Source organism: Ranitomeya variabilis, chromosome 2, assembly GCF_051348905.1.
Source record: "Ranitomeya variabilis isolate aRanVar5 chromosome 2, aRanVar5.hap1, whole genome shotgun sequence".
In the NCBI taxonomy this organism is placed as follows: domain Eukaryota; kingdom Metazoa; phylum Chordata; class Amphibia; order Anura; family Dendrobatidae; genus Ranitomeya; species Ranitomeya variabilis.
The window spans coordinates 908,408,781-908,433,217 of NC_135233.1; the positions used below are offsets into that span (position 1 = coordinate 908,408,781).

The 24,437-nt window shown below is 42.9% G+C and overlaps 1 protein-coding gene across 10 annotated transcripts in view; it reads left to right on the plus strand.

The window, feature by feature from the left end:
- TNIK (TRAF2 and NCK interacting kinase) overlaps window positions 1-24,437 on the plus strand; it is a 342,780-nt gene that overhangs the window by 146,346 nt on the left and 171,997 nt on the right. For all 10 annotated transcript variants that reach the window (XM_077290529.1, XM_077290531.1, XM_077290534.1 and 7 more), the window contains exons 4-8: window positions 3,751-3,876; window positions 4,024-4,134; window positions 18,522-18,612; window positions 19,701-19,831; window positions 23,651-23,705. In XM_077290529.1, the coding sequence (XP_077146644.1) occupies window positions 3,751-3,876; window positions 4,024-4,134; window positions 18,522-18,612; window positions 19,701-19,831; window positions 23,651-23,705 (514 nt within the window). The remainder of the gene's footprint in view (window positions 1-3,750; window positions 3,877-4,023; window positions 4,135-18,521; window positions 18,613-19,700; window positions 19,832-23,650; window positions 23,706-24,437) is intronic.

Sequence of the window (24,437 nt, forward strand, 5' to 3'; positions counted from 1 at the left end):
GAATTAGTCACCAAAACCGCCGGCCTGTCAGCTGGGGAAGACACCGCAGTGCTTTTACGACCGCGGCGCCTATTTGCCTTGCCGGCGGTTTCAGATGACGTACCCGGATCAGGAACATGACGCTGAGGAAAGTCTCGCGCCGGGCTGCGAGACTTGCCTGAAGATGAACGGCAGGATTTCCTGTCTCGCTCCTGACTCTGGCGGCTGGAGCGCTGAGGAGAAGCTGAAGGGGAAAATGACGCCGGAGGTCTCCTATTCCTTGTCCCGGATGAAGAAGGCAGAGAAGGAGCTGGAAGCTGAGATGGGGCCTGAGGCGACGGAGTAACTTGCGCATTCTGAGTGGAGGTAAGAGGATTAACATCAGGAACCGAACCTGATGCACGCATGGAAAGGCAGTTTTTAATCCACTCAATCCCATCCTCCTCACTGGCCCTAGAAAGAAGTTGCTGAAAAAGGCTGTCCATGACAAGAAAAAACCTTCTTCTCTTCAGTAAAAACCGATGGTTCTGACAGAAAAATCACCTCAGCACGGCTTTATAAATCATAGAAACCTGCTATAAATAGCTCCACCAATCATGGCCCGTAGAAACGGCGCCAAGCAAACCGATTGGAGCAAATAAACTCAAATAAACAAAGGCTATAATCCTTAAAGGGAACCTGTCACCACGTTTTTGGAAGATGGGATAAAAATAGCGTTAAATAGGGGCAGAGGTGGGCGTTACATTAGTGTGTGTGTTATGCGTTTATTACCCACCTAAGTTGCCGAAATAACTTTGCAAAGTCTCCGTTTTCGCCTGTCAATCAGGCTGGTCAGGTCACATGGGCGTGGTGTCTTCACCCAGATTTGGCGTAGTTTTCCGTTGGTGGCGTAGTGGTGTGCGCATGCCCAAAGTCCGGAATCCTCTTCCAGGGGATTTAAAATAGCGCGGTGTTCGTTATTGCATTGGTGATCGGTGGGCGCGGCTTCAGGAAAATGGCCGCGGGATGCCGCGCGTGCGCAGATGGATATCGCGGCGGCCATTTTCCTGAAGCCGCGGCCAGCAGAGCGCCGCTTCTGCGCACGCGCGGCCAAAGGAAGATGGCCGCGCCCACCGATCACCAATGCAATAACGAACACCGCGCTATTTTAAATCCCCTGGAAGAGGATTCCGGACTTTGGGCATGCGCACACCACTACGCCACCAACGGAAAACTACGCCAAATCTGGGGGAAGACAACGCCCATGCGACCTGACCAGCCTGATTGACAGGCGAAAACGGAGACTTTGCAAAGTTATTTCGGCAACTTAGGTGGGTAATAAACGCATAACACACACACTAATGTAACGCCCACCTCTGCCCCTATTTAACGCTATTTTTATCCCATCTTCCAAAAACGTGGTGACAGGTTCCCTTTAACCCTTTGTCACCCGCTCTTTTGGAAATAATAAAACATCCAATTATTTTAAACTGCAAATTATCACTCCACGGCCCGTATAGCCATGAGACCCCCCCTTTATCCCATTTCATGTACGGGGGGGGGCCGACATTCTCCGAATCAGTGGGATCTGTTGAAGCGTTCCAGAGTTATGACCTCATAAAGTGACAGCAAGGTGAAAACGGGCTTTGGGGTGAAGGGGTTAATAATACTAGCACATAGCAGTACCCCACCTCCACCTTGCTGGTGTCTGAGTCCAAGTGGAGGGCTAAGCTTGTTTCTGATCAAGCCATGGGTCTCTCCATCAAGAGTCACTCTCATCTCGTCAGTCATAATAACCTGAATAATCTTCAGATTTTTCTTGGCCCAGTCTTGATGTTTCCACTTGTGTGTCTTGTTCAGTGGTGGCAGGTTTCAGCCTTCCTCACCTCGGCCATGTCTCTGGGCACTGAACACCTTGTACTTCTGGGCTGTCCGGGAAGGTTGCAGTTCTGGAGTATGACCGCACTGGAGGATAATGCCTTCCTGATTGTTTCACCTTTGTTTCTTCTAAAATCTTTGGCAGTTAATTAGCATCTTTTTTTTCCAAAACTTTTCTTTACAACCTTGTTGACTATTTACAACAAAACTTTTATTGGTTCTGTGATTACGCCCAAATATCTTAGCAGGTTCAGGAGTACTGTATTCCTCTGTAAGATTTGTCACAGTTTTTGACTTTTCAGAGTCGGTCAAATATTTTTTGACCCGTTTTGGCTCAGGAAAACAAGCTGCCTATTAATTCTACACACCTTGATAAAGGATGTCATATCCTTACACCCCCCACCACACAAATACACATCAACTGAGCTGTGTCTTCCAATAAGCATTGAAGTTTATACAGCTTGGAATTAGAAAATCTGCATAAGTGATGATATGGTCAAATATTCACTTGCCTAATAATTCTGCACGCACTGTATAAATAGTGGTAAAGGGAATTTAAAAAACAAAATCACCAAATGAAAGAAAAACATATTTGACACACTTGATCCCGAGGAAGACACATATTTGTGGATACCTCCTCCCATTGCTAGATCTTATCTGCGCTTGTTCTGTGCAATATAGCATTGTATGCTTATTTTAGTGTGTTTTCTCCTCCATTCCTTCACACATATTGGCACTTTAATGGATACTGATTGTACGCATGGGTGTATTTTTCTATTCTTTCCGCTTTATTGTATTGCCTATTAACTTTAGAGTCAATTAATATATGTTTTCACATTTACCTCTGTCACTTGGTGGATTAGGGCAGTCACAAATTCATTACAAGTTGTATGGTTAGTTTTGTAAGCCATTGGCTTTAAGTGTTTTTAAAGGGAACCTGTCACCACGTTTTTGGAAGATGGGATAAAAATAGCGTTAAATAGGGGCAGAGGTGGGCGTTACATTAGTGTGTGTGTTATGCGTTTATTACCCACCTAAGTTGCCGAAATAACTTTGCAAAGTCTCCGTTTTCGCCTGTCAATCAGGCTGGTCAGGTCGCATGGGCGTTGTCTTCCCCCAGATTTGGCGTAGTTTTCCGTTGGTGGCGTAGTGGTGTGCGCATGCCCAAAGTCCGGAATCCTCTTCCAGGGGATTTAAAATAGCGCGGTGTTCGTTATTGCATTGGTGATCGGTGGGCGCGGCCATCTTCCTTTGGCCGCGCGTGCGCAGAAGCGGCGCTCTGCTGGCCGCGGCTTCAGGAAAATGGCCGCCGCGATATCCATCTGCGCACGCGCGGCATCCCGCGGCCATTTTCCTGAAGCCGCGGCCAGCAGAGCGCCGCTTCTGCGCACGCGCGGCCAAAGGAAGATGGCCGCGCCCACCGATCACCAATGCAATAACGAACACCGCGCTATTTTAAATCCCCTGGAAGAGGATTCCGGACTTTGGGCATGCGCACACCACTACGCCACCAACGGAAAACTACGCCAAATCTGGGTGAAGACACCACGCCCATGTGACCTGACCAGCCTGATTGACAGGCGAAAACGGAGACTTTGCAAAGTTATTTCGGCAACTTAGGTGGGTAATAAACGCATAACACACACACTAATGTAACGCCCACCTCTGCCCCTATTTAACGCTATTTTTATCCCATCTTCCAAAAACGTGGTGACAGGTTCCCTTTAATTGACTTTTTGGGCTGTTGTTCATGTGTTAGTAAAATATGTTAATTATTTGGGAGATCCCTGTTTTGTGTATATTCCTTTTTTCTTTGAAAAACATATTTGGCCTAACGTTTTGATTTAAAAAAAAAATACTTTTCTCGTGTATGACGTCAATATATTTAACATCAACTTCTTTATCACCATATAGGATGAAGAAGAGGAGATCAAGCAGGAAATTAACATGCTCAAGAAGTATTCACATCACAGAAACATAGCCACATATTATGGGGCATTCATTAAAAAGAACCCGCCTGGGATGGATGATCAGCTTTGGGTAAGGACACTTTATTATCCCAAATACCAGCATGTTAGGGAAGGTGTGATGTCGGAGCAGTCTTTCTAGGGCTTCACAAGTTAACAGGCAGAAGATAATGTGGATTTTGACATTCTGTACTTATAAGATTTGCCATTTATTTCTCAGCTGGTGATGGAGTTTTGTGGTGCTGGATCCGTTACTGACCTAATCAAGAACACCAAAGGCAACACATTGAAAGAAGAGTGGATTGCATACATCTGCAGAGAAATCTTGCGGGTATGTCCTTTTACAGTGATTGTTAGATTTTCTTCCAGTAGTTTTGTTGTTAAGCATTAATAACACCAATATGAATCCATTCAGAATTTATAGTCCATCAGCAGACAAGTATGTTCTCATATTTAAAAGAAAAAAATCCATCTGTTTCAGGGAGAATACAGTGATGCAGAACAGGTTATTAGGATTTGGCCTCTAAAGTGGAAAATCAATGTTGTTATGGAGTTAATGGCAAGAATGTATAATTATTTCTCTCTACACTTTTCAGTTTCGTCAATAACCATTCATTTGCCCTGAATTTTGTGACTGCTCCTCAAAAATATTTGTGCAGTCAGAAATGATACTAAGGCAGATAATACAGTTTTTTTTTCTCTCACCCATGACAGAAGGGATTCACCCTTCAAGGACATTAGCCTACAGGATAAATTGGCGGTATTTCTCCCATACATCAGTTGGTTTCCTGTCCTTGATAGTGGAACCTTCGTCTGGATGTGTTGGTGGTACTGAAAGAAGACAAGATGATTTAATCAGGCCTGGTCGATCAGTTCAGGCAGCAGCTCCGTTCCTGCTTCGGACGCTGCAGGGGTCCTGGAAATGATCATCCCCAGACTCCGCTAAATCCATCAGGTCAGAAGGTGGATAGACGTCTTCAGATCTTCAGAATCCTATTTTTCTACTTTGTCATCGGATAACAGCGGGGATGGGGGGGGGGGGGGGCGATGACAGTGTTTTCCTGTAGAAGAGAAGGACAGATTAGTTAAGGCAGTCAGATCCACTGTTAGGGCATTGTTGACCCTAAGCCCAAAAATCTGTCCAGGATATCATGATTTGGGGGGCCTGAAGCCTCATAGGCTTTAAGTAAGCGTCGGACATTCACCGATAATGAAAAAATCTAATCCCTCGTTAGGAGAGAATGGAAGAAACTTGAAAAGAGGTTATTTTCCTTCATAATTTAAGAGGAAATATCCTGTTGATGAGGACTCTGCGTCTTCTTGGGATAAAGCCCGAAAGTTAGATGAGACTGTCTCAAAGGCATCTAAAAGGATCCTTTGGATAGAAAGGCAGATTGCTTTCTTAAGAGTACCTGGGACTTCTGCAGGGGCCCTGAAACCAGCCATCTAAGCAACATTTACCGCTAGGTCTTTAATGGTTTGGTTGGATCATCTAGAAGGTCAGCTGAAGGATAACGTGGCTAGGGACAGCATTCTGACTACAATTCCATTGATAGCGTTTCTGTTTGATGCAGTAGCGGATTCAGTAAGGTTGGCAGCTATATCAGCGGCACTCCATACGTAGAGCTCTTTTGTTAGAGTGCTGGCTTGGTGATATTCTAGCCAAGTCAAAACTATGTGAAGGGGAATACCTATTTGGCCAAGTTTTGGACGACATTCTGGAGTAAGCAGGAGACAGCAAGGAAGATTCCCTAATTTGCCCATTCCGGTTTATAAAAAATCCTTTCGGAGTAGAAGATATAATTGTAGAAGACCCCCTTCCCCCAGAGATCAAGATAAATGGGATGACGGGAGGAAAAAGAAATCATCTCCGTGACTCCTGTCCCCGGGTAGGGGAAAGAAGCTTCTCCCTTATTTTCCGTGCCTGGGAAAAAAAAATCTTCTAGCAGTTGTGTTCTCAACCTAGTGAGAGCCGGCCTAAGTCAGGAGTTTCACTCTGTTCTTCTGTGGAAGTGTATAGTGATGTCTTCTCTATGGGAACATTTAGCCATGGAATTGGAGGTCCTAGAACTGGTACAAAAATCCATCCTCTTAGATATATGTATGAGAAAAAGGGGAAGAATTTCACAGAATTTTCAGAATGATAATCATTTTGAAGGGTCTGAATAAATTCCTGAAATTTCATGCCTTCAAGATGGAATCGGTAAGATCAGCCATAAAGGCCCTTTTTCTGGACTGTTATGTAGTGGTTCTGCATCTGAAAGATGCGTATTATCGTGTGCCAATATATGTGAAATACCAGAGCTTCCTCAGAGTTCAGAGTGGCCTTAGCCATATAAGAGGAAATCAAACTTCCAGTTCAGTTTGGACTCCCAGTGGCCCCTTGTGTCTGTACAAAAATAATAGCGGAAGTGACGGCTCACATTCGAGAAAAGGAAGCTCAAGTAGTCCTATATATGGACAACTTCCTAATTATAGGAAGGTCAGTTCATCACTGAAACTCCCAGTTAGAAGAGGTCAGTTATACCTTAAAGAACATATGTTTTTTTTAGGCTTATGTTGGACTCTAGAATGTCATCTTCCAGATGGCAAGATGGAAAAAATATGCAGCTAAGTATCAGAGGCAGTAAAAGTTCCATCATGACTCTCAGGGAAGCTATGTCTTTGCTTGGTTCTCAGACCTAATGTATCCCAGCAGTGTTATGAGCTCAGTTTCACACCAAAATGTTGCAGTGGGACGTTCTGATGTTTGCATTTACTTTGAATGGAAGTTTGGAAGGGAGAATAACAGTATCTCCAATAACGACCCATTACATTCATTTGGAGGATCACCTGTACAGTCAGACACAGCCATTACACAGCACACAGCAGGGGCACATTTATAAGATTATCGCAGCACATGAACATTTTATTTAAATACAACCAATTGTGGAAGTTATTACAATTCCATGATCTATTCATTAAAATAAATGTTTGTTCTTGGCGACAACCCTTTTAATACTAGTAATCCTGAGGAAGATCAAGGAAGACAAGGCAAGAGTCATCCTGATTTCACCCTTTGGTCCAAGAGGCCATGGTTTTCCTGGTTAAGACTAATGTCAATCACCGAGATATGAGTGCTACTGGAAGTTCTGGATCTTCTCTCCCAGTACACGGCGTGGCATCCTCAAGTGGCCAGCCTATATTTAACAGCATGGAAGAGGGGATTTTCTCCTAACCCTATTTTCTACGTTTTCTAACCACTTCAGGGGTGATGCTGAGTGATGGAGTGCCAGTCAATTACATTTTAGAGTTCCTTCAGAAAGTTCTAGAGCAGGGATATTCCACTAACAACCTTAAGATCTGGTTTTTGCCCTTGGGGTCCTGTATGTTTATGACCTAACAGGTAACCGTTGGATTTCCTCTTTTATCTAAGCTTGATCCAGATCAAGACCTTTCCCCAGGCCATGTGTACCTCCTTGGGATTTAAATTCGATTCGGACAGACTCTCGCTTTGAACCTATACACACAGTATCAGTCAAAATCCTCTCTCTAAAGATAGTCCTTCTAGTGGCCTTAACCTCAGCTTGCAGGGTTAGCGAAATCTAGGCACTGTCAGTAGGTTTTTCCTTTACACAGATCTTGGAAGACTGGCCAGATCTGCCTTTAAAATGACTCTATCTACCTAAAGTAGCTTCCAGGTTCCATAGGCGCCAAAGAGTGGTTCTTAACTCATTCTGCACTAATCCCAAAAATCCCAAAGAAGAGAAACTTCATACGATAGACGTCTGATAAAGTACTTGTGTCTGATAAAGTGCTTGTCGCTTACGAAGTCCTGCAGAAAAGATTGATTGTTGTTGGTCTCCTTTCAGGGACCTAGGAAATGGCTTAAAGCATCAAAATGTATGCTAGCTAGATGAATTAGAGATGCCATCAGATTAGTTTATTCCATAAACGGTAGTGTTATTCCAGAGGGTCTAAGGGCTCACTCCACAAAAATAGTTGCAACCTTCTTGGCGAAGAGAGCCGACTTGTCCATTGAGTGAATATGTAAGGCAGCGACTTGGTCCTCTCCCTGTACTTTTTATTAATACTATAGAATGGATTTTACCTCCTTTTCTGTTCTCACCTTTGGGAGCTGTGGACCCTCCCTGAATGCTAATTTATTTGTAATTCTCTCCATGGCGCTGTCATGTGTGAGAGATAAAGACGTAATTACTTACCAGAACCCATGACCGCACCCTTATATTCCTTCCTGTCACTTGTATGGGTGAACAATAGTTAAAGGGAACCTGTCACCCCCAAAATCGATGATGAGGTAATCTCACCGTCATCAAGGGCTTATCTACAGCATTCTGTAATGCTGTAGATAAGCCGCTGATGTTACCTGAAAGAGGAGAAAAAGACGTTAGATTATACTCACCCAGGGGCGGTCCCGCTCCGATGGGTGTCTCAGGTCTGGTACAGCGCCTCCCATCTTCATTCCATGACGTCCTCTTCTGGTCTTCACGCCGCGGCTCCGGTGCAGGTGTACTTTGTCTGCCCTGTTGAGGGCAGAGCAAAGTACTGCAGTGCGCAGGCGCCGGAAAAGTCAGAGAGGCCCGGCACCTGTGCACTGCAGTACTTTGCTCTGCCCTCAACAGGGCAGATAAAGTACACCTTGCCGGAGCCGCGGCGTGAAGACCAGAAGAGGACGTCATGGAATGAAGATAGGAGGCGCCGGAGCGGACCTGAGACACCCATCGGACTGGACCGCAGCGGGACCACCCCTGGGTGAGTATAATCTAACCTTTTTCTCCTCTTTCAGGTAACATCGGTGGCATATCTACAGCATTACAGAATGCTGTAGATAAGCCTCTGATGACGGTGAGCTTACCTCATCATCGATTTTGGAGGTGACAGGTTCCCTTTAATTTCAGGTGTGGGGTTACTTGGTGCTTAAGGAAAATGTGTGGGTGTATAATATTGTTTGTAAATAACTGTTTGGAGATCCTCTCCTTCTTTGTAATGCAACTGATGTGTGGGAGAGGTACCGCCCCTTTATCCTGTAGGTTTCCTATCCTTGAAGAGTAGATCCCTTCTCTGTGGTGCGGTCATGGGTTGTGAAAAATCCCATTACCAGTAAGTAATTACATCTTTTCATTGTAAGGGTAAAAAAATATGGTAGCTCTCCGATTCATTACCCAGCTGGTATCTGTGTTAATATTTCCATTATTTTGTTTAAATGACTTTAACAACTAATCTCAAGCAATGGCAAGCAACTAATATCTGAAAGCTTCCAGTGTAAGTTAAGCATGTTCGTTTTTTAATCATAATGAGGTATGAAAATATGTTTCTCTGAAAATAAGACAGGGTCTTATATTTTTTTGTTCCAAAAGAACATAGGTTATGGCTTTTTTTTCCCATAAACAGTAGTCCACATTTATTCTTGAACAATAAAAATCAACATTTATTCAAATATAATCATTTGTCGTCAAACACACTGCACACACGTGTACAGACATACACACTGCACATACACATGTACAGACATACACACTGCACATACACATGTACAGACACACGCGCACTGCACATTCACATGTAAATAACTGCATACCAGCCAGTCTTCTCCTCAGTTCCTCTAGACTACCGCAGTTAAAGGACCTTTGATGTGACCAGTCTTAACCTCAAAATAGAAATGCGGGGGGCCCCTAAATCTGTGAGGCCCTGAGAAATTGCCCATTTTGCCCTCCCATCCCCCTAATGCCAACCCTGCATACCAGCCTGTCTCTTTATTTCCTCTAGACTCCTGCAGTTAAAGGACTTTTGGTGACATCATGGTCTTTCAGTGGTTTTAACCTTGGAATAGAAATGATGGAGGACCCCAAGAGAGTTGGGGCCTGAGAGTGGGGGGGCCCTGGGTAATTTATCAACCCCCCCAAAATGCCGGTCTGGTCTGTTGCTAGGGTTTATACTTGGAGTTGGCCTCATATTTTGAGCATGCTCGTAAAGTCGTACTAGGGCTTATTTTTTGGAGAAACATGGTAGTTCACAAGATATATTTTTGGTGTGTGTGTATAGGAGCAGGGCAGTCTGGGTGTTGGTAGTGGTTTTGGGGACAAAAACTTGTCAGATGTCTTTACCATAGCAGAGTAGGATCCCTGAATACAAGAGGCATCTTCATTTGTGTTTCCTTTCGTGGTCAGCCTCCTTAATATAGAACTTGTGAACCAGATCCATGCCTAACTAAAATACTTTCTTTATTGCATCTCATTAAAAAGCCTTAATAAGCACAATACGAAAAAGTACAAAAATTCTCCCGTCAGGTATGTCTGATGTTGCTGCGTTTCAGAGAAAACAATAGCCCCAGTCCACTGACCTGGAGTGACTAGTGGGCGAATATGCAGACACCTGTTACTGCAGGTCCAACTAGTCTACAGCGCAGTCTCTGTCTCCAGCTACTATTAGACTATGTTTTTCTCTGAAACTCTGCAGCATTTCTGAATCAGACATGCCTGTCTGAGCTCATATAGCCAGTGCCTGACACATGCTGCCCATGGATTGACCAGCTTTGTGTCCGCTGTGAGGTTCACTTTAAGGACGTTGTTCTGAAGCGGGATCACAGGTGAGCGGACTCTTCCTTTTTGTGCTGTTGGCCTCCTAAATAATCCTATCCTTTTCTGTCGCATTGTGGCTACACTGCCATGACCAATGACCAGTTTATCATCTTAGCAGTGTGTCAGGATTAAATTGCTTTCGTATTTTATAGGAGGATCTGTGGTAGAAATCCAAGGCTGGCATTTGGATTTTTCTCAGGAATGTGGTGCAGATGGGTACAAGGATTAGCCCCTTGGAGCTAATGTACCGTACATCTTTTTCCTGCATTATTTTTCTTTTTTCCTTCACTGTGTTAATTATGTATAAAATAACTAATTTTGTTGCTTTGGCTCTGGAATATTGGGATATAAAAGAAAAGTTCTAATCAGAAAATAATCTATTGAGTAAATCAGATTTTTGCATTAAATGTATTCTTTAAAAAATCGGGGCAATATGTATTTTAAACAGAAAAATTTTAATATTCCCACGACTGCAGATTTTCTTAGGCTCATAGTTAATGTAACATGAAAAACAGAACATCATACTGTATAATGTAATGTGAAATTAGAAGCAGTTTTTTTTCTTATTCAAATACATATACGGTAACCTAAATCTTTTTTTTTAAATCATGTATTTTTTTATTAAAGCATATGACACGCCATTAACACAGTCCGATACAATTTCCAGACAAATACCTTACATTAGATACATGACCTGATGATATATTTTCATTTTACTAAACAACACCCTTACCACCTAACCAACCCCCCACTCCCTCCCCCCAATCTCTTGCCCATTATCCAATACCACCATCTGACAGCATCACCTCTTGAGAAAAGATAACAAGCTTTACACAAACACGCCTGTACATGTAGGAGTCCCCCCAGTATCAACTACACAACACCCATTCTACTTTGCAGTAACTCAGCAGACGCCACACCTGGGTAATCCATCCATCCACCCCACACATTTTCAAATTTTGTATTCTAACCTCTCTTACTGTATATATTTCTTTCCATAAGGACAATAAAATTTATCTTGTTGATAAATTCCTTTTTCCCTGGCGGTTTTTCATCCAACCAGTGCATTGCGATAAGCTTTCTCGCAGCATACAACAATCTTGCGATAGTCCGCCTTCCACATTCATTCGTAGCAATATCATCCATACAGCCCCAAAGGCAGGTCAGCGGGTTACTCACCACATCTACTCCTGTCACCTCCTGGATCAAGTTAAGCACCTTCACCCAAAAGGGTTGGAGGCGAGCACACGACCACATCATATGTAGCAGATCAGCGCCTTCCTCACCACACCTGGGACATTCTGAGTCACCTCTCAGTCCTGCCTTCCTCATCCATGCCGGGGTCCTGTACACGCTATACACCAGGTATAACTGTGACACCCTCTTAGCCTCACTCAGGGAAGCCTTGGGGATATATTGAAGTATGGACTCCCACTGGGACTCCGACAAGGGGCCCACATCCGCCACCCATTTCTTCTTAATCCTTAACGGATGCTTCAATAAAAAGGTATCCATCAGACCCCTGTACATCAAGGTAATGAACCCCCTCGTACTCCTCCGAGACCCAATAAGATTCAACAAGCTTTCTGACTGCAGATTCACGCGCGACACCTCATTTTGACAGTTTAGGGCATGTCTCAACTGCAGGTTCTGAAAGAATGACTTCTGGGTTAAAGGAAACACAGTCCTAAGTGTCTCAAATGTTTTAATAACATCTCCATCAAGCAACTGAGACACGAACCAAATGCCAATGCGCCTCCACTGACCGAACCCCCCGCAATCTCATGAGCTCTGCCAACCTAGGTTCAAACCAAATCGGTGTATATCTCGTAAATTCCATTACTCCCCTCCATTGCTTAATTTTCTGCCAGACTTTCCCCATCATAGCTATTGTTGGGAATTTTTGGGGGTTAATTCTGAATCTACCTGCTTCAAGACTGGCCAACAATGGGCCCTTCCCTACCGCGCGTTCAATGATTATCCCCGCTGAAGAGCTTTGTTCTGGCTCTCCCCAACCTACCATGTGCTGGCATTGAGATGCTACATAGTAAATCCATGGATTGGGGACCGCCAGACCACCCTCATCCTTTGCCCTTTGCAGATGTTCCAATTTGATGCGCGCCCGTCCACCCCTCCAAATTAAATCCCTAAATAGAGTATTGATCCTAAAAAATTTACTCTGAGGCAGCCACACTGGAGCATTATGCAATATGTAGAGGAGCTGAGGCATAAGTATCATTTTGATCAAATTGGCTCTGACTGCAAACAACAGAAATAGCTTCTTCCAGGCCCCAATCTTCTGCTGGAACTTCCCAAGCTAAGGAGTCAGGTTGAGCCGCACATAGTCCTCTATTTGTCCAAAACCACAATGCTCAGATGCTTAAACTCATGTACTACTCTTAAGGGAACCCCAGGGTCAAGAGTCAGAGGAGCCGCCGCGTCCATGGGCAACAACACAGACTTCTCCCAGTTAATAGATAATCCGGAAAGAGCCCCAAATTTAGAAATACTGTTCATAGTGGCCCCCAGAGACTCCTGTGCATCTTCCAAGAACAATAACACGTCGTCAGCATACAGGGCTATTTTTTCTTCATAGTTTCCATACCGAAACCCCTTTACGTCCCCGTCCCTCCGTATTGCCGCCGCCAAGGGCTCTATAGCAATTGCAAACAGCAGAGGAGACAAGGGACACCCCTGCCGCGTTCCCCTATATAAAGGGAAATCCCCCGACAAGACTCCATTCACCCGTATCCTGGCTCTTGGAGACGCATACATCAGCTGCACCCAACGTATGAACCTCTCACCAAAACCCATAGCCTTCGTGACCGCCCACAAATACTGCCACTCCACACTATCAAACGCCTTAGCCGCGTCTAAAGACACCACAACCCTCCGACCCTTATTATCCGCCTTTACCTGCATATTGAGAAACAGTCGTCACGGTAACCTAAATCTGATTTAACTAATAGGTCGTTTTCTGCTGGTCGCTTGCCTTTAGTGAGGATTGAGGAACAGATTCGACACATGAATCCTCATTAATCCACTGACAGATGATCATGCCCAGATAGACATGAAGCGTCAGGATCGGCCTCCTGTGTATAGTGAACACTCTGCTCCTCCAAGCTAAGAGCTCATTCACACAGCCATTCCTGTCACACTTGAGGAAAGCGATTCTAGTTTAGTCAGTGATTTTGTTCAGAGTTTCAGCAGATTTTCATAATGGTGTCGTCTGACTTTGGTCCAACTTTGCTCAAATGACAAAAAAGAATCCTCTTTCTACCTTCTATTTAGTAGTTCGAGAAAAACTGACAACACTCGGACGCCATTGCATTTTTTTTCCGAACCCATAGACTTGGTTTACCAATTTTGATATGACATTTGGATCAACTACAGACGTGTCTGCGTGGATTACTCTGTTCATAAAATAAATCGGGACATGTGAACAGGGCCATAGACGATACTAGGTGTGAATGCTCTCTGTGAAAAACACTACTTTAAGTAAAAAAGGATGGGTGACTGAGCCCTGAACTGTTTCTCAGGTGTGATGTGCATGTTTGTACCTCTCCAGGTCTGTACAATTTCCTAATGCTTTACACCCCTCTAGTGATGAGCGAACGTGCTCGGATAAGGTGTTATCTGATCATGCCCGGGTGCTGACCAAGTATCTTCGGCGTGCTCAAAAAATATGTTCTATTCCCTGCAGCTGTTTGACAGCCGCAACACATGCAGGGATTGCCTAACAAACAGCCAATCCTGGCTTATATTGTGACTGTCGAAAAGCCGCGGGGACGCGTACATATTTTTCGAGCACATCAAAAACACTCTGTTAGCACCCGAGCATGGTCAGACAACACCTTATACAAGCACGTTCGCTCATCACTAAAGCCCAGGTAGCCGGGGGAGGACTCTGATCTCTCCGGCTATGAAATATGCAGAGTAGCAAGGAGCTGATAAAGTGATGCCTTTTTCCCTAATGGTGAAACTGTTGTGTGTACAATTAATAATGTGAACAATCCTCATATTCATGGACAGAACAGTGTACCACACACACAGTTCACTGTGGATAACTGAGTGATTAATATTCATGGATGTGTGGAAATGGTGATGTGGGCCTTGAATCTAACAAACGAGCAAGTTGTTGGAGGAAATGACTAGTAGCGAGCCGGCTTATGATGAGCATTAGCACAAGTCATCATCAGGCTCTGCAGGTCTATCTACATAAAGGCCTTTTCATGACTTACTGTTAAAATGCTCTCATTGTGTCACTCATAAATTCTAGTAAAAGACCAAACAATGCAATAATAATAACGAGCACAGTCCGTAAACCCTAATCCAGTGTATTATCTCACTAAATGATATATTTAATATAAAATGAACATTTAAAGCAATAAAAGAAATGCCAATGTCTGATCGACAGAACCTTCTGTATCCATTCCACAGTTTTCAAGATCTCCCGACCTGTATGTACTGCAGTAAGTAGATGGGCGAGCCAAGTGCAAAGCCTGGACATTGTGTCACCAGGCGTGAAAAAAAAATTATACTGCAATATGTAATTGACTAAGATGAAAACAGGAGGCCAGGACTCTTCAGGGACAGCCGGGATTGTAAAAGTGTAATATGTAGTAAATAATAATTTATGATGCGGCTGCACACCATTGTTGGAAAACATGGGGAGGAGAAACAAGCAGATGCAGAACTTCCATAGCATCAGCTTATTTTTCACGTCACTGGGGCAGAATATCAACCATAGGCAAAGCCAACATGGCTAATTCTTTTTCCCTAGGATGTACGGCGCTCAGGGAGGTAAAAAAAAACTTGGCAAACTACTATTTAGAAATCCTGCAAACACTAAACCTAGCCAGTAAATGTGGAGCTCCTCCGCGGCTAACCAAGTCCGGCATCACTGCTGCCCCCTTTTACATACGCATTGTGCCAGGGATGTAAACCCGATTTCAATATGTTTTCCCAGGGAGAGACCACATTGTGCACAATATTTGCGACGAGTCATCATTGACATTGCTAATGCAAATCATGTCGTTAACGCCCACAGGGGCATGCTTGGATAAATAGAGGGAGGAGAAGTCCGGAGTAATTAACGCCACCCTGTACTAGTCAGCTACTGATTAACATAGCACAATAATAATTCAGCAACCACTAGTCCACATACAGGGAAAGGTTACTATATACATAGGGGTGTATTAGGGGGTGTAGGGCATGGCTACACCCCCCAAGCTTACTACTGTATTATATCATGGTTTATATAGTCACATTGAGGACACATAGATGTCTGTTACTTTCAGTAGGAATAGGCCACTTAATGAGACCGTCTCCCAATTATGTACATATCCAATTATCTCCCAATGAACTGACTTCATTAAGAATAAAAGTTTGCTCCTGTCACTTAAAAAAACAAAAAAAAGCTTCTTTCTGCTATTTCTTATGAGCGGGACCAGATTATGACTTTAGTGGAACAGAAACTGGGTCACCTGTACTAAAAATAACATTGTACCTGCTAGACCGCTTGATTTATTATCGAAATCAGGCCCTTAGAAAATATATTTCCGATTCCTCCTGTATGAAGGTTTCCTGCTAATTATGAAAGGAAACCAGTTAATCTATCTTGCGTTGCCTGATGTCTTGGCGCCTCTGTGCGCTGCACCACACGCTGGGCCGAGAGCCAACTGTGGGCTGCCCGTCTCTGCAGAGGAATATTCGGGGACACCACTCCGCTCATGATTCTTAATTAAGGAAAGCACAAACATTTCACAAAGGCCATAAGCAATGTTAATCACGTAGAACAAAGGGAGAAATCCTACATTTTTACAATATTGTAATGAAGAGCTTTAATAAAGAGTCGGTCACGTTTGGCACTCATCAAGTGCTATAGTTCTAGTACTTTTTTACCACTTGATCGTTGTCCACAACAGATGTATGCATGATGGAGCATGAGAACATCATGGAGGGGGTCCATCACTCCGTGCCTTATTTCGAATCAGATAGCCCCTACTATGGTGGACTTTCATGTCCTGCTTGGACGCACATTCTTCTGAATGGCTGGTATGTAATATTGGGAAATCTATAGCTGCCCATAGTGTTACCCACAGATCCACAGGGGCCCCAGAAGGCAGACCTGAGTCAACTAGCTGGTCTTCAAGCTTGGGTTCATTAGAAAACTGCAATGTGACTGTAAGTTTGCCCCTTTTATTCTGGGCATAATGTAACTTTTTTTTCTCCTGAATTTCCAATAAACGCGTATGTCTACTGGAATGGGGAGAGGCTGATAAGCCACCGCCAGAGTCTTCTGGGAGCACTTATCTCATGGGAAAAAATTCTGGTACCAGTTCATTTTATTTCTTATTTTTCAGTTTTTTTTTTTTTTTTTTAATAAAAAGGTTGTTTTTGCCCTGGTTAGTTGTATTGTGCGTACCTTACTTTTGAAGGTAATGTTACTTTGAGGCCTCCATGCGCCTTGCATACATAAAGAAGACATGGCTGAACCATTTTTGACCTGTATAGTTACATCAGCTTGTCTAGGTTTTCTAAAATATTTATTTCCATAATTCTATGTAGTATTTTGTGTTCTAGTCTAGACTGCTACAGCCATCTACTCCTAATGGAAGGAGATGACTCTCTCAGTTCAGAGGCTGCAGTCTGAATGTGCTGTCTGATGGAAATAACATTTCATAGAGAAAAACATGCAGCCTTACCCTACCAGTGCACTACATGATGCAGCAGACCCTCATGATGACGGCCGGGGCAGCACAGGTGCAAAATACTGATGAAACGACTACTCGCAATCCTTCCAGTCATGGAGGAGGTGGTTGCCTAGTATTATACATGCACAGAGATGAGGCTAGCATAGGGCGCTGGTCACACAGACACTTTTGAAGCAGTGTCTGGTTACAGCCTGTTACAGACGCCCATACTACTAGATCAGGCGGGCTGTCCAGCACTATATAAGTGCACCCCATAAAGCACACCCCAATTTACCCAATCAGTACTAATTGGCCTGGCTGCATCCTGCCTAAAAATGACAAAAAAGTGCAATAAAAAATGTATAACATACATGAGGTGCTGGTGAATATTCTGATCATCTCGCAAGTTGCTTTTGATCTACAGTAAGTGTAGGGACTCACAAGACAATGGGGACCCTCCATGTGGGTTGTGTATGCTGCAATTATTTCCCTTATTGGAAGGGAAATGATTGTGAGAGCCCCTTTCCCCCACTCTCTAAACTGGATGATATTTGAAAGCCCCTAATGGTTCTGTAACCCACCCAAAGTCTAAACATTTATACATGAGACCTGATGTAGCACTGCAATGTCTTCATTTACTGGTTTTCAATTCAGACCCTTTTCTTTTTTTTTTCTTTTTTTTACTAGTCTACCCGATTATGCCAGTAGGGTCACAAATAGTTTATTAGATGGGGTATGTTGAATATTGTATCTCTAGAAGTGTAACATCACAGTTTTTTTCTTTGGGTCTATTATTATTAAACTTGTACTGTTCTGTCAGTGGTTATGATTGATCAGAGGAAGGTGCGGAGGGTGAAGGTCCAACCACTGGGTTCTCCACCCAGATCCATTGCAGCCCATTCTCTTGGTGCATTGTTGCCGTTGCTCTGGTGGCCAGGAGCACCACTCTGCTGGGAGTAACATGAAGGGTCCTCGGTCCCTTTGCACTTAGGATAGTCAGGGTCTCAGAGGTTGGATCACCACCGACCAGATTGTTAGAACATATTCTACAAAATAAGCTTATAAGATGGGACGATGAAAATATTATTATTATTTATTGTTATAGCGCCATTTATTCCATGGTGCTTTACATGTAAGAATATGCTTCAAAACTCCCCATTTTATTTTTCGTGATAGTAAATCCCTGACTCTCTTTCTGCGTAGGATTCTTTGTGGCTTATTTATTTGTAAATACGATATATAATTTCCTTTTTTATTTACTTCTGTAAATATTATTTTAACGGAATAAACTGCATTTATGTAGTAAATGGGCAGAAAAGCTCCATTAAACGCACATTTTGAGTCCAGAATTTGCTTTTCCCGGTGACGGATGCATTGCTGCGTTAATTTATTCTTTTACCTTGAGATACAAATTACAATCTACTTTTCCTCATCAATCTCTCCAGGGTCTGAGTCATCTGCACCAGCACAAGGTGATTCATCGAGATATTAAGGGGCAAAATGTCTTGCTGACAGAAAATGCTGAAGTTAAACTAGGTAAGGGAAGATGTGAATTAGAATGAGCGCTGAAAACCATGTTTCCTGCTCAATTGTATTCTTCTCTCTTGTCACCGAGATGCAATGTAAATGAAATAACACTGTTTACTGCGGAAGGAACCCTCACTGATCATGTCACCGTGTCATTGACTATCACTTGTTACATGACTGTAATAAACAGACTTGTACTTTCTGAATAAAGCAGCTATACAGATGACTGCTTGCAGGGGAAAGAATAACTATTCTAAATTCTGATTGCAGCCTTAAGGTGTAGGATATCCCCTGGGTATGCCTGGTAGATCAGGTTATGCAATCACACCCAGAATAGGAGCCGTTTAGTATATCTCCATGGTAGAATTTGTCATTGCCTTAGCGTAATCTATGCCATCCAGCCTTCCTACCCAATATTCATGCCTGAACTATATTTGTCTAGTGACTTAAAGAGGGTCTATCACCAAATGTTGCTGCATAAACTGCGTAGATTATTAGTAGATCTTAGACCCAATGAGGCTGTTGTACTAGCTTTGACTATTCATCTTAAAATGGCTGTATAATTCTTTGTTAAAAAGTTTTACCCCTTGAGATTATAATAAGCGTTTGTCAGTCCAGCTGTAGTTGGATACAGGAAACGCTTATTTTAACATAAACTTGCAACAACCATTCTGGTAAGGATTTTCATAATAAGTACACCTGTGTCATCAGGTCTGAGATCTGTTTACAAATGTATCCTGTTTGTTTTGTGAAATATGGAGATAAATCCACTATATGCTAGAATGAAGTCATCCTACAGAGGTGGAAGCTGTTACAGTAGCCAAGTAACTAATACCCATGGTGCCCAGTGTCATGGAGCTCTAGAAATCTTGTTTCTGATTTCAATTGGCTCTGGATTTTGCGTGTAGTGCCTCCTTTATATATAACATACCTTCTGAAAATGCTTGCAATGCTTTGGAACTAATTTAATTGACATCTAAATCGGGCGAATGCCTTATTGTAATTGTCGAGGGCAACTATACAATATTTACTCATCAGTTTTTTTGGATGATCAGTTTTGAGTAACTTTTCTTCTTTATTTTCCCGTTTGACCACAGTGGATTTCGGTGTCAGTGCGCAGTTAGACAGGACAGTAGGAAGAAGAAACACTTTCATTGGTACTCCATATTGGATGGCTCCTGAAGTCATTGCCTGTGATGAAAACCCAGATGCCACTTATGACTTTAAGGTACATTGTGCACAATTCCTTCACCACTGTTCCTAGTTGCACTTTTTGTGAGTGGGAAACTGAGAACTTTTATCTATTGAGATGAAATAGTCATAGTTCCTATAATTAATTAAGAGCATCATAAAGCTGTCATCTTGCAGCCGTAATAAAGTCTGCTTGTGCACTCCTCGGTGTCATATATTTTCTTGGATAAATGAATCAGATTACTGGACTCCCGGGGCAAACTGAAGCTACAGCAAATCCTCTTTCACTCAGCCCCAATTCCAGAGAAAATGATGCAATTTTCAGAGAAGCTTTGCTGATTTTGTGCCTGAAGTTAAATTGCCATCTGCAAGTCTTATGCTGCTTATTCTTCCCTCTGTTTTGTGAACTATCCTGCTTTCTACTTTTCTGGGTTTTTTTTTCTAGAACTTTGGGACGCGCAGATTTTTTCATTTGACTTTGTGAGAAAGTGATACAAAACATTCAGAGGGTGCACTTTTTGGACTCATCAGAAATACTTTAATTCTTCTGCCCTTATTTGTAAACCTATTAGAAGCCTAAGTCCATGTGGAAATATATAAATGATAAATAACAAATTATATGAAATGACATATGACTGTCTATTATTTGTATAAAAAAAATCATAAGTCGAAAAAATGCACTCCAGTTAAAAAATAAATACGTTATTACTGTAAATAATAATAATAATAATTTTATTTCTGTATTGCCAACAAATTCAGCAGAAATTTACAATTAAGTGGGGACATGTATAAAAAATAATGACATCACAAAGTAACACAGTGCCACAGTTACACGCGTAATAAGGACCTTACACTCAAATTTACAGTCTATAGGGAAATAGGAGTGAGACAAAATGTAGATTTAATAGGGTATGTTAAATAAACTGCATGATCCGGGCACCAGCCAGTGTCGGTCTATGGACAAATACTAAGTGCTATTGGGTGCAAGAAGGAAGTGGACAGATGAACAGGAGGGACCAGGTTCTGAGTGCAATTTAGAAAGGGGGGGAACAGTGGAGAGTTAGGTTGGTTAATTGAGATGATAAGCTTGTCTTAAAGAGATGGATGTGTGTTTAACGTACTTTTAAAAATGTGGGAGCTAGGTATTAGTCGGATTGTCCGTGGTAGTGCATTCCAGAAAACTGGCGCAGCACGAGAGAAGTCTTGGAGATGGAGGTGGGGAGTTGGGATTATGGAGGATGTTGGTCTTAGATCAGTTGCGGAATGGAGACCATGTGTAGAGTGATAGACCGAGATGAGGGAGGAGATATAGGGTGATGAAGAAGTGTGGAAGGCCTTGTTGGAGCGAGAGAAGTTTGAATTGTATTCTGTATAGAGATGAGCGAGTGTACTCATTGCTCCGGTTTTCCCGAGCACGTAAGGTGGTCTCCAAGTATTTGTAACTGCTCGGAGATTTAGTTTTTGTTGACGCAGCTGCATGATTTACAGCTGACAGACAGCTTTAATACATGTGGAGATTCCCTAGCAACCAGGCTACCCCCACATGTACTCAGGCTGGCTAGCAGCCGTAAATCATGCAGCTGCGTCAACAAAAACTAAATCTCCGAGCAGTTACAAATACTCGGAGATCACCCGAGCATGCTCGCGAAAACCCGAGCAACAAGTACACTCGCTCATCACTAATTCTGTATCGTATGGGGCAACCAGTGCAATGATTGGCACAGGGTAGAGACATCGGTGTAGCCGCTAGACAGAAATACAACCCTGACTGCCGCATTGAGGATGGATTGGAGGGGAGAATGTTTAGATGGACTGATACCGATCAGTAGGAAATTGCCTTAGTCCAGATGAGCATGAATAAGAGCCACCGTAAGAGTTTTTGCAGTTTAAAACATGAGAAAAGGTCAGATTCTGGAGATGTTTTTAAGATGCATTGATTACTAGAGAAAGGAAATGTGAGACGTTCAGTTTTAAAGAGAATGTTACAGATAAAGGGAGGACGTGGTGTTAGAGACAACGGATAGACAATCCCTGGATTTCGTGTTAAGGTCAGATTAATAGGTGTGTAATTGGGCATCATCAACATGATGACACTGGAAACCAAATATGCTGATGGTTGTGTGAAGGATGACACCAGAAAGATTATGCAGAATCCCACCACTGCCACCACTACATCAGCAAGATCACTTGGTGTGGTCTCCTCACTTGCACCAACGTGATGTTCCGCACCACCTGGGGACACGTAAGGTTGGTGCAGCTTTGCGCACACACTCCCTGAACACACGGGTCCAGGGAGGCACAAGGAGTGAGAGACTGTGGCCCACGCAGTCACTGACTTGGCACCACACTTGCTCACAACTCTGACAGGCTGAGAGGTGCTATTCACTTGCACCAGTGAAACAGAGCGCTGTCAGCCCAGTAGGACTGCCACCAGTTCCTCGTTGGATATAAGCCCAGTCCGTTAACGGGATTATATCGGGACAGAAACTGGTAACATTGAAAGTAAAGCAGAAAAACGGGCATATGGATTCGTGGATCGATATAAAAGAGCAGCCCAAGGGTAAATTATATAAGGGCACAGTAGACATTACACTATATACACAATGGTTATACATATACAATGGCCAGATGTGCAAATACAGATAGCGGTAGAACAAAAGATATAAGCAGTATATGTCAATTGCTGGGTGGTGTTATATCATGGGTGCGCTGGAGTGCAAGGGGGCATTGGCTGCCAGCTGGCGAAATGGATTGCATGCATAACAGAGAGAGGAACCACATGTGAAAGTGGCCTAAAGCAACTAAGAGCTGTCCACCTCTACCAAACCATCCGAGTGTTACTGCCTTACTGTGCCGCTAGATGAGCTCTTCATATTCATGCAGATCATAGTCTTCACCCAGTAAAGCCTCTTTTCAGCCAAATTTAGTATAAAGCCCTACAAATGCCTCAGTCTTACACAGCTGTCCCACTTCAAGCTGTCATGCTGCTGCAGTGCAGTATAGCACAATCTCCACCAGGGGGAGCTTGAGAGGGAAGTAAGACTGCACACACAGAGCAGTAGCACAGACGCCACCAAGTGGCTAGAGAGTGGTCAGACAAGCTGAGTAAAAAAAAAAAACGTTAGAAGCTGAAGTACCAATAGTAGCAGCAGTATATGTGGTCAGGAACAAGCCAGGGGGTTCAGCAACGGTCAGAAGCAGATAAGACAAAGACAGAAGGCAGAAGCAAGTCCGAATAGGGGCCAAGTCAAAAACCAGAGAATCAAGCCAACAAACATGGAAACACTGGGAAAAGAGCAAACAGAGGGAGTAAACACACAGGGCAAATCAGGGATCACAGCAGGACAGATCAAGAGCTACCAGAGTCAGGTTCACACGCTGAAGGCAGAACTATAGCTGACACCGCCAGCAGGATGCATCGGAGCTAAATAGCACACCTGAACCCAGAATGAGGCAGATCAAAGTTAACCCTTGACATTATCCGCCCGGAAAAAGGGCAGACAGGATTAAACCCTGGAACGGATCATGACACAAGCTTCATTTCATTTCACTTGGAAAGAAAAGTAATAAAAACTAGGGAAAGACTTACAGCCTCGGCAGCAGGTGACAAACAATCCATCTTGTTCATTGTCCTTGTTCATCAGGGTTGAAAACTGCAGCCCATCACTACTGGAAAAGCGTATTCCATCTGTAGAGACTAGCGGTGCTTTTACTTGTTAATTATTTTTCATTCTGAAAAACACTTCTATCCAGATAACTGAATATTGATGACGCAGTGTCTTAAAATCAAAGAAAGTGCAAATTAATAAATTCGGTATTGTTTTGTAATCTTTTGTGTTTTTTTTTTAAATTCTAGAGTGATTTGTGGTCCTTAGGAATAACAGCCATAGAGATGGCCGAAGGAGCGCCTCGTAAGTAATACAGAACTTTGATCTTTTTTTTAATGTTTTTTCTACATTACCACAAATGAGTGATGCATTATTATGTATAAAACTAGGCCTATGCCGTATAATGAACACACACTGATAAATAATATTTTTCCTAGCCTGAGAGGCTCCCTTCACTAGTTAGCATTTCACAAGAAGAAACTTTCTCCTCCCGAGACCCTGAACATTATTAAAGTTTCTAAAACTTTTTTGTCTTGTTTTTAAAGATATTTCTGAAAAGAAAATGTATTTTCTCTATCAAATGTTTGCAGAACTATTATTCTGGATGGCCTGTCTAGAATGCTAATCAGATAGATATTGATGTTAGTACACTATCCTCTCTGTAGGGAGCTTACCTAGCCCGGGGTGCAGAATTTTATCATCCGTCGCTTTGTGTTTGTTTTATTGTCCATTGTAGTATTATTCTTTGTCCTCACCTGTACAACGCTAATGGTTTTCAAATTGTTTCCAAGAACTCGATTAATGGGAGAGTCTTAGGGGCAAGGTGCTAATGGATGTTTTCCACCATTACTTAATAGAAAGGAAGGTAGACTAACATACTTTATTTAAGCATATGACATGCTTTATAGCCCCCTCCAGGAATTTTCTATTTTTGCGCTTTTGTTTTTTTCTTCCTCTTGTTTCAAGAGCCACAACTTTAGTATTTTTTCTTCGATATAGTCTTATGTAGGCTTGTTTTTTGCAGGACCAGTTGTA